Raw genomic sequence first — 10795 nt, forward strand, 5'->3', positions numbered from 1 at the left:
CTCCAAGGGCAATTGAGGTAGCCTTAATATTAGGTGGCGCGATTGGATTTGTAGGAGGAAGCGTAGAAACCTGAGTCGGGGTACCAGGGTTGACACCTTGAGTGGTGGTAATAACATATAACTTTTATAAATAGTCCATTTTATCTACAAGTACAAATGCATTTTTAAAAACCAAGGACTCCATCCTCACCAAAGATCTTTTTCCTCTTTGGGCGACCAAACACACTTACAATGGCACGAGAATGAATCGATTTCTTCCTTTGATAGGAGGGCGAAACTTCGCTAGGGTCGACCCCTTCCTCATAGCCAATTCCTCGGTATTAGGACTATATATCCCTAATCATCATAACTTCATAAATAGTGAGGGAATCTAGTTAGATGTTATATGAATGAGGCTCATAACAGAAATGGGTCCTAGACCAATATTTCAAAAACCATACCTTGCAAGGGTTGTTGAGGTTGGAGCAAAATGCAAACTGAGCTTTTCGAGTACGAGTCCTCATCAGTATAAGGGAATATACTAACGAAGATCAATATGGGAAGTGTGTATAACTCATAAAAAATTAAAGAATAACCCGTAGGAAGCTATGCTCGGCCCAAAATTGGAACACCTTGACATAGGAACTTGGTTGAAGCTGAGAAGGAGAAACCTTCAGGTACTTCAACACCTCCCACTCAAATTTAGACAAAGGGAGCTGCAGATTTATCTTGGTGAATAAACACTCATAGGAGGGGATGGAACACCCTTCAGGTGTTGCTAATCTTTTTTTCTAGATTCACCAGAAGGACCGACTAATCAGAAGGACAAACGACCACGATGTTAGTCGCACTCAAGGCCTTTTGCGTACTCAAAATAGAGCACCCACGATATATGCGTCCACCGAGCTCTATTTATTTGCATTCGTCCGGTCAGGTCCCGCATTCTTGATGATCCTTAATGTCGGCATTATTGGGATCTCAATTATAAGCTTTTCTATAGGCATTGATATTGTCTTTAGTATCCTCCCTGTTTAGAATAACAACTTGTATTTCTTGAGTCAGCAATGTTGGCAAAGTCAACATTCCTACAGCTTGGGATGAGGGGGCATGAAAGTGACTGTGCGACCACCTTCTGCATCGTCATTAGAGAAGAAATCATCAAAAAAATTCGTTGGAGAAAGATCTTTCATCCACAGAACCTGTAGAGAATCTCTCAGAATTGGAATCATTAGGTATAGGTATGACATCGTAAGTTGATTGATCAATGATTAAATTGGAAGAGTTTGGACCAAAAGATACTCTGATCCTAACTAAGAAAAAATCATCACTCCTAAAAGTTCTAGACCAACTAAAGGTATTATCATCCATATTAGCTACGATAAAGTGAATGTTGAAGATACGAAAAAGTTTAAGGTAATGAGGGTACCTGATTAAGCAGAATCAGGCGAGAAAATTGAAATTTAAAAGGGAGGATGGAAGCATTGTTCAAGGAATATCAATCACTCAAGGAAATTCTCTTGATGAAGAAGAAGAAAATGCGCTCATAAGTCGAAACTGATCCTCTGAGATAGCAAACGTTCTCTCAAACTCGAAAACCCTTATGTAAACGCAAATGCATTCAACGGACCAGCTTAGTTGGAATGTGAAGTTACAAAATCTAAAAATGGATTTCTTTTAGGGAACATAAACAAACTCACGTGCATTATAAGAAAGTGTCATTCCATAAACTAGTCATCTCAAACCACGCTTTAGAGAAAATCAACAAACATTTCAATGACGGGAAAAAATTAATGCATTTGTTTTTCACTATTTTCTCAACTGATCCAAGGTTTTTTCACTTCTCTCAAAGAGTGAACACCATTGCCAGAGGCTGGCCACAACTTCAAAGACTTTCCCGACCAATTTTTGCCCAACAAACCTTGAGGGAAACTGTTCTAGACAAGGCAAAGACCTTATGCCAAGGTCTAACCCGATACAAGTCCATTCAAAACGGCCCGTGTAAAAGCCAACACACACGATATTCACAATACACTTTTTGATATCCATTTTTTACTATACTCGTCTTGTATCATGAACTGACATGAGCGTTGGAGTGTTAACCTTGCAGATCCATCATATTTTACCGCATCAAAGATCAACACCACCTATGCATGATCATTTTCCATGGTTACAAACCAATTCTAATTCCACTACAAAAACAATTAATATTACTATTGAAAAAAAAATATATTTTAAGAATTTAAAAAAAAATCACAATAAACTATTACGTAGTTTCATATAAACATTTTTTTATTTCTTAATTTAAAAAAATATTTTAATAATTTTATAAAATACTATTAAAAACTTGAAAATATGGGCACTCATGACTCATGTATCTATTATATCATTAAGATAATGAGAACAAGTATGAGCACTCATGTATTTATAAGGCACAAATGGAGTATAAATGTCTCTTCCTACGCAAATAGTATCAACTTAGATATAAGAATTATTTCAAACCTACTAGACTACACTCTCCAAACACTTCCATCCCTATGTACCACTACCAACTCTCTCCCAAGTTCAATGCAAATAAATTCTTTATATTATCCTTCAAATCGAACTTAGAAGAAATTGACAGAGACTATAATTGAAGTTGTTAGTATAACAAGAGATGGGTATATTATTCCTTAGTCCCACTCTATACCAGAAAAAAAGAAAAAGATAGTAAAGCATATACAAGAAGAGGACAAAATGTGGGCACCAAAAGCCAACAATTGAGCCCACTTGAATCATCAAACCTAGCTGGAATATTATTTACCAACCAACACCTTAATCTGTTGATGTTTCATAATGCCATTTTGTCATGCCTTTAACAAATCAATACAAGAAAACCAACATATATACCTAAATCTTTTCTAATCTAGTACCTAATCTTGTACTTATTCTATGTAATACTGTATAAGGTAGCTTGTATTTTTATGTTAATTATTGTTCTAAGACTTTAAAGGAACAGGAATCAAACCTAAAATCATGTCCACCAACCTTATATAATTTTGTATACCATATAAGTATCATCATCAGTGTTTCAGTTCTGTTCAATTATATAATTATTATAATTTTGGCTATTTTACACTAAAAAAATATATAATTTAACGGTGGATCTCATGGCCCTCCTATTTGTTATATATTTTTTATATTTATTATTGTTTATTTTAAAAATATTTTACAATGTCCATATTGTACTCTATGGTTAGTAGATCAACATGAAGAACAAAATAAATAAAATTGACATCCAAGATATGTTCTTCCAATCTTGTTTAAACAATTCAGAATATAGTATTGTTTTTCGAAATATTTATTTAGGCACTCTTATTTGAGAGAATTTGAATTGATTGGAGATTGATGGTTGTAGATCGTAACAATGGATTTCAATTTTCGATACATAGTAAGAAATAGACTGATCTACAAAATTAACATTCCAACACTCAAATCATGAGAGTAAGATGAACTAATGGAGTTTGAATTTTATTTGTACTTAAAAATAATGTGCTTCCTTCCTCTTTATATAATAGAGTGGTTATAACAACTTGCATATCTTTAGGCACGAGATCCAAGAATCTAATGAATGAATCCACGATGCAGAACACTTACGCTTTAACCTAAGTATCCGCAATTGATTGACATAATTGATGAATGTATTCTCTAAATCGAGACTATTGGACCTTCAAAACCTAGCCATAAAAGACACAATCATAAACAATAATCATTTGAACGCGCATATATAGATAATATTATCTCTGTCCCAAATTATAAGACATTTTGAGCATTTTACACGAATTAAGAAATGTAATTATTATTTTATAGTAAAATGAAATGATGTATAATTTTACAAAAATACCCTTTAATAATTACATTGGAAAACAAAATTAAAAGAGTATGAAAAATGAAGAGTAACGAATGATAGATGGTATACTTTAAAAAATTGTATTAATGTTGCATTGGAAATAGAAAGTGAGTTATAATTTGGAATTTTTTTTCTCTAAGACGTCTTATAATTTGGGACGGAGGGAGTACATGATTTAATAATTTTAAAATAATTATTCATTTTCTATTCTATTTTATTTTTAAGTGTATGCCTAAGTTTTGTGAAATTTTGTGATCCAAACACTATTTTCAAACCTATTTTGTTGGGTTAACTAGGAACATAAATTGTCTGATCAAAATTAAATGGTGTGAAATTACCAATTACATGAATTTAGACCATTTCTAAAACCACAAATCATAAAAGGATCCAAAAGAATAGGGCAGACATGTAAAAGCACAAGAAAACCTTGGCAATCCCAATAACCTCTCTCAACATGCCAACAAAATAGCAAATGGTTTTTCAATTCCCCCAACAAATTTCACACTCTTAGCTGTGTTCTAAACAGTGGGCCATGCACGTGTTTACTCCCTCACTTCACATCATCATCATCACTCTTTTCAACAATCTCTCCTTTATAACCAAACTTTCTCACCTCATCTTCTCATCACATTTTCACTTTCTCAGTGACACATTTCATCAAACACCTTCTCTCTCTCTCTCTCCCAAAATGGCCAAGCTTGCAAAACTAACAAAACTCAAATCAGCCATCAAAAGATGGCCTTCGTTAACCAAATTATCCCGCAACAGCAGCTCTGTCTCTTCCTCCTCCAACAAACACGAACAGGAACAACAACTTCATGCTGTTTACGTCGGAAAGTCGCGGCGGCGGTATCTTGTGAACTCTGAAGTTGTTCAGCATCCTGTTTTTCAGGAGCTGGTGGATAGGTCTTGTTGTGAAGATGGTGTTGTGGTTGTTTCTTGTGAGGTTGTTTTGTTTGAACATTTGTTGTGGATGCTTGAGAGTGGTGGAAATGAGACACAATTGGGTTCCATGGATGAACTTGTTGAATTCTACAATTGTGGTGCATGTTAATGGCTGGTTCACATTTTGATGAATTGATGATTATGCTTTGTTAACATAGCTAGATACAAGGTTTTAAAAAAAGGTCCGCAATCGAAAACATTTGCGACAAAACGGTATTGATAAATGCAAATTACAATTACTATTACTTCACGCTGCAACGACTGCAATCAACTGCAACGAACGTTTCAACACTTGCTATTTAAAACCTTATTAGATAGCAATAACAGTAAGCAACTGACTTATATTGTTTTGTTTTGTTTTGTTATGGTGATTAAAAATAGGCGAATTTGTCAATTGAGATTGATTAAGTGTATTTAAGTGATTTTATATATATACTATTGCCGTGAGCATTGTGTTAAACATAAATTATGATTCTGATGTAATTTATTTTACTTAATTGATGTGCTCAGAGTTATCTATTTGATTTTTTGTTCGTTTCTCAAATCTCAAGTACACATTTATTAAGAATAAGTGCTAATTGTCCTCAAGTCCTGTTTCAAGATGAGAAATGATATTTTGACACCTATTTAAGTGTCAAAAAGATGTTAAATACTCTGTCCAGTTTCACAATGTGATTCACAATAGGTGTCATCTTTTATATTTTTATTTGTCTCAAATTATTTATTCATTTAAAATATTAATGTGATATTTATTATTTCTTTTTATTAACTTACTTTTATTTATTGTATTTTAATTCATTTAAGTACTTCACTACTTATTATTAATAAGGTTATTTTAGTAAAGGAGACTCATTAAAATCAACACAATTAATAGTTTTGTTAAAAAGAGTGAAAATCTAAAAAAAAGACATCTATTGTGTAAGTTTATGAAGTAAAAAAAGTTGAAGACAAATAGAGACATTGATATGCGGTATCAAATATTAAGTAAAGGAATAAAAGCTGCATCGCTTTTTTTTATAGTAAAATGAATTATTTTAAAAATTATGGGTCTGTTTGTTTTGGCTTAAAAAAATGGATTTTTTTTTTGTATTTTTGAAAATAGATTTTTCCAAATATTATAAGTTTTTTATATTCGTTTTTTCTAAAATGAAACACTCATTTAGACATCCTACAACATAAACATACATTATTAAGACCAAAACTTAGTTACAATCTCAATTTTTTTAAAAAGTTGTATTTCAAAAATGATTTTTATGAAAATCTATTTGAAATAGCTTCAAAATTAAGTGATTTTTTGAAATTTTGATATCCAAATTTTTTTGTCCATAAATAGATGAAATACCTAAAATCACATTTTAAGAATAATTATTCAAACCAAATTTTCATTTGAAGCTTTTATAAAAAGTTTCTTTGTAAAATTTTTTTATACAAAATTTTGTAACACTATAAAAATTATTTTAAAAAAAGTCAAAACAAACGGGCCCTATATTTATTGGACTAAGAGATAGATCATTGTTATTCTTGAGCTTTTGCATTCTCGATAAAAAATTAATTATTGTAAAAGTTCAACTATTTCTGATGCTAAAAAAATTAAGGGAAATGCTAACTAGTGCCTTCAGGGCAATGGTTAAGACTTTAAAATAGTAAATTTATCTCCGTAATCTGTGTATTTAATGTCTTGGAAATTAAAATATTAAATTTTCTATAAAATATTTTTCTTTTCTGGAATGCTTAACCATTATCTTGAAGGCACTGATTAGCAAGACCAAAAAATTAAAAGTGTCAAATGCATATGATATGAAAGTATATTGATTGTTGGAAGACGCTTTCTCATATTTTGCCACTTTATTTAAAGCAGACTAAAGGGTTGTTTGTCCCACAATAAAATCTTAAACGCCCAATTTTACTACTGGAGAAACTTCGGTCAATTTTACACATGTATGTTTCCCTCCTACCCAAATGTACACCAAAATTATTGTTGGCCTAAGTGTCGAGCTCCCTTCACGTGGATAAGTCAAGAAATTTACAAGAGTCTCTTTCTTGATATATACTTTGCCCGCCAAAATATATCAAATAATACATTCTTAACAAAGTCTTGTATGTATGTGAAATCTGAAAACTCTTAAAATGAATCATGTATTCTCCAAATATATTCAAGCACGCATTGCGGCAAACAAAACAAACCTCGTCAATTGAAAATAAGAAAAATCATAAGTTGATATCTTATATATAATAAACATCTCTAGCTATTAAACGCTTTCAAAGTATAATAAATACTATGATTTATATGACTAGAGATATTATGAGACTTGTGATATGTTGAAATCGATTTTAGAATCGCAATATCATTATTTTCATTAGATTGCTTATAAAAAAAATTCTCTCTAGATTTTTTCTTTAAAAAAGAAGAGGAATTAAGATGTAATTTATTCTAAAATAATTTGATTGAAACACTATTGAATCATAACTACTCCAAGCACGAGAAAATAATATGCATCCAATTCCCATTATTATCTGCAACATATATAAAACCCAAGTACAAGCAAACTTTAAACTTTCCAAATATTTTTTTTTTTTAAAATTCTATGCAACATATAAACACTACAATTTCTCAAAAAAAATATGAAAACCACTTAGCATTCTAAATTTCTAATTAGACCACCACAATTTTCGAGCAATCCGATTTCTTTAATCTCTCTAAAAAAGTAATAGTTTTACGAGAATTATAGTTAAATCTAATTAGTGGTGGTTGCTTGTATGCAAAGAGAGGATAATTAGTTAAACAAGTTGCTTCAGTGGTTGTTAATAGGGGAGATGATGGTGTTTATGTTAATTAACTCAAATAATTATAATTATGACGCCTAATTATATCTAGTAATGCTTTATTTTTGACAAATTAATATTGCTTACTATTTGGATTAATTTTTAATACTATTTGGATTAATATTGTTTACCAGTGTAATCTAGGCCACTGAAAAATAAAAAGTGAAACAATTTAAATATTAAAAATAGACAATTTCTTTGTAAATACTCTTAGAATTCGGAGAATTATCTTCGAAATTACCCATTTTCATATTTTTAATTATTTCAGAGATGCATCTTCGAAATCACCTATTTTTAGGTGTTTTCGGATATGCATCTCCGAAGTACCTATATTTCAATTTAAACGTAGGATTTCAACTGTTAGGTGTTTTTTCGGAGATGTATCTTGATAACATGAAACATAAAATTATCATCAACAAGCAACAAAAAATATTTCCAAACATTCCAACCAATTCTCATTTTAAAAGTAATCACAAAAGTAATCTTGATAAATTCGCAATTCCCTTTGACTTAGGAAACATTCCTAATCCCAACAAAAATCGTGATTTCCTTCTGTATGAAGAATAAGAGATTCAAGAACAAGATGTAACCCTAAAAATCAACACCTTGTTCCTGTGAAGAGAAAACCTGAAACCAAAAAGGGTCATGCATCAGATAGCATGAAACATAAAATTATCATCAACAAGCAACAAAAAATACTTCCAAACATTCCAACCAATTCTCATTTTAAAATTTATCACAAAAGTAATTTTGATAAATTCACAATTCCCATTGACTTAAGAAACATTCCTGATCCCAACAAAAATTTTGATTTCCTTCTGTATGAAGAATAAGAGATCCAAGAACAAGATGTAACCCCAAAAATCAGCATCTTAGGGAATATGGTGATAGAATAACCCATCCATAGAGGGTCTATGCAAGCACCTTTAGTCTATATATGGTGTAATCCGCAAAATTGGATGGACAAAGAGGTGGATACATCCTTCTTCAAATTTTCATGGATAGAATTGAAGACCATAAACACATATTGAAAGGGAGCCCATGGATCTTCATGAATTCTTGGTTAATTCTCCAAGAATGGAATGGAAGAATGGCCATTAGCAATCTGGAATTCTCAAAAGCTCTAGTGTGGGTGCAACTATGGGGCTTGCCCATTAATGGAAGAATAGTCCAAATGGGATGTAAACTAGGATTTAAAATTGGACAAGTGTTTGAAACTGGTAATTTTGATATGTCGAACATAACTATTATTGTTAAGATCAGAGTCCTCATGTTATTACATTTCTATAATGCTTAGGAAGTACATAGGAAGTAAGAAAAGTTGGGTAAATTAGATTGACTTTTGTTATGAAAAACTGCACTTGTTTTGTTTCTATTGTGGGTATATGGGACATAGTGGGGAATTATGTCAAAAACAGGTGGACCCTAATCATGGTATTACTGAAATTTATCCATGAGGCATGTGGATCAAAGCTAACCAAATAGGCAGAGCCAGATTCATCAGGCAGAAAGAAAATTCAATATCAATCCCCTCAACAAGCCTAGTGTGATCTTACACGGTCCTATCCCTAAGGCTATGTTGGAAAAAATGGCTATCTTTCCATGAAGAAAGAAGAGGGAGCAAAAGAAGGAGAAGCTTCATCATCCCTCATTTAGAACAATAAAAGAAGAATTTTGAAAATAGAAAATAACCACGATGATCTTCTAAGCCCACCAGATTTGAAAATGGATAGCCTTTATGGATAAGACAACCAATGAAGAATGAAGCTGCTCTCCTAGAATTGTAGGGGATTGGAAAACCCCAAACCATCATAGTGCTCAAACATATATGATGAGATCCCTATCTCCTAATATTTTATTTTTGTCTGAAATTAAAAATATGTAATCCTAATATCATGTATAATAGTTTAATGAATATTGCTCTCTTAACCAATATTCATATTGTTAGTTGTGGTAATAATGCTCTAGGTAAGGATAATGGTCTCACTTTGCTTTGGAGCAAAGATGTAAATATTTTTATTCTCGACCCTAATAAGAACATGATTGATTTTTATATTTTGTCTAAGAAGTGTAATATGACTAACATTCTTTGGAGAGTAAATGGTATCTATGGCTACCCTAAAAAAAACTAAAAAAAACCTAATTTGTCATATCATTAATGACTTGGCTTAAAGAAACACTCATATTAAATGGTTCACTTTTTGGGATCTCAATATTATTTCCTGTGATAATGAGAAAATTAGGGGGAATCCTCTTGACCCCAATCTAACTCGTTATAAATACCACGATTGCCAATTAGTTGACCTACGTTATGTAGGTACCATGGAGACTTGGTGCAACAACCAACAACGTAATAAGTGTATTTCAACAAGGATAGACAAATTTATGGCTACCAAAGGCTGGATGAACTTATTTTCCCATCATATTAACACTCACCTCCCTAGATCAAAGTCTGATCATAATCATATAATGCTTGAGTTCCATTTTGGCTATTTCCATAATACCAAAAGATAAGCCCAAAAGATTTGAAAATATTTGGATGGATTGCCCAAAGATTAAAAACATGATCACTCAAAGCTGGAAGTCTAGTTCAAACAAGGATACTAAGAATAAACTCCACCACACACTGGAAACTTTGTGGGATTGGGGTAAGACCAAATTTCCAACCCTACTAAAGAGATTAATAGGATATGTAGAATCCATAAAAGTCTTCGGCATAATAATTACTAGAATAAGTATTATAATGAAATGAGTGAGATACAATAAAATATTGATCAGATGCTCTAGTATGAAGAAATTTGGGGGGTTTACTGAGCTGAATCTCACTCGCTAAGAGAAGGAGACATGAACATGAAAAATTTCACCAAAAATCTACCAAAAGAAGAAATATGAACATGATCAAACCCATTGTTAAACATAATGAGGATACTACTTTTAGAGAAGACGTGATTCAAGACAAAATGCTCCGATTTTTATAGGGAAATTTAGTGTTGATGGTCTTGTTAGTCACCCTAAGTGCTTTCAGACTCGTAATAAGAAGCTAACTAAAGATATGGTTAGTTAGATAAAGGTTCCCTTTGAAAAGGAACAGGTTATCATAGCTTTGAGAAACCAAAAGAGCAATGTTTCCCCTGGTCTAGATGAGATAACAGCTATTTTTTA

The 10795-nt window shown here is 31.9% G+C and overlaps 1 protein-coding gene across 1 annotated transcript; it reads left to right on the forward strand.

Annotated features, from left to right (window-relative positions):
* The first annotated feature begins 4358 nt into the window (after positions 1 to 4358).
* On the forward strand, positions 4359 to 5399 carry LOC131639316 (auxin-responsive protein SAUR78-like). Its single transcript, XM_058909819.1, has one exon. The coding sequence runs from the start codon at positions 4398 to 4400 to the stop codon at positions 4917 to 4919; it is 522 nt and encodes a 173-aa protein (XP_058765802.1). The 5' UTR covers positions 4359 to 4397; the 3' UTR covers positions 4920 to 5399.
* Positions 5400 to 10795: the final 5396 nt, after the last annotated feature.

Source organism: Vicia villosa, unplaced genomic scaffold (assembly GCF_029867415.1).
Source record: "Vicia villosa cultivar HV-30 ecotype Madison, WI unplaced genomic scaffold, Vvil1.0 ctg.002596F_1_1, whole genome shotgun sequence".
NCBI lineage: Eukaryota > Viridiplantae > Streptophyta > Magnoliopsida > Fabales > Fabaceae > Vicia > Vicia villosa.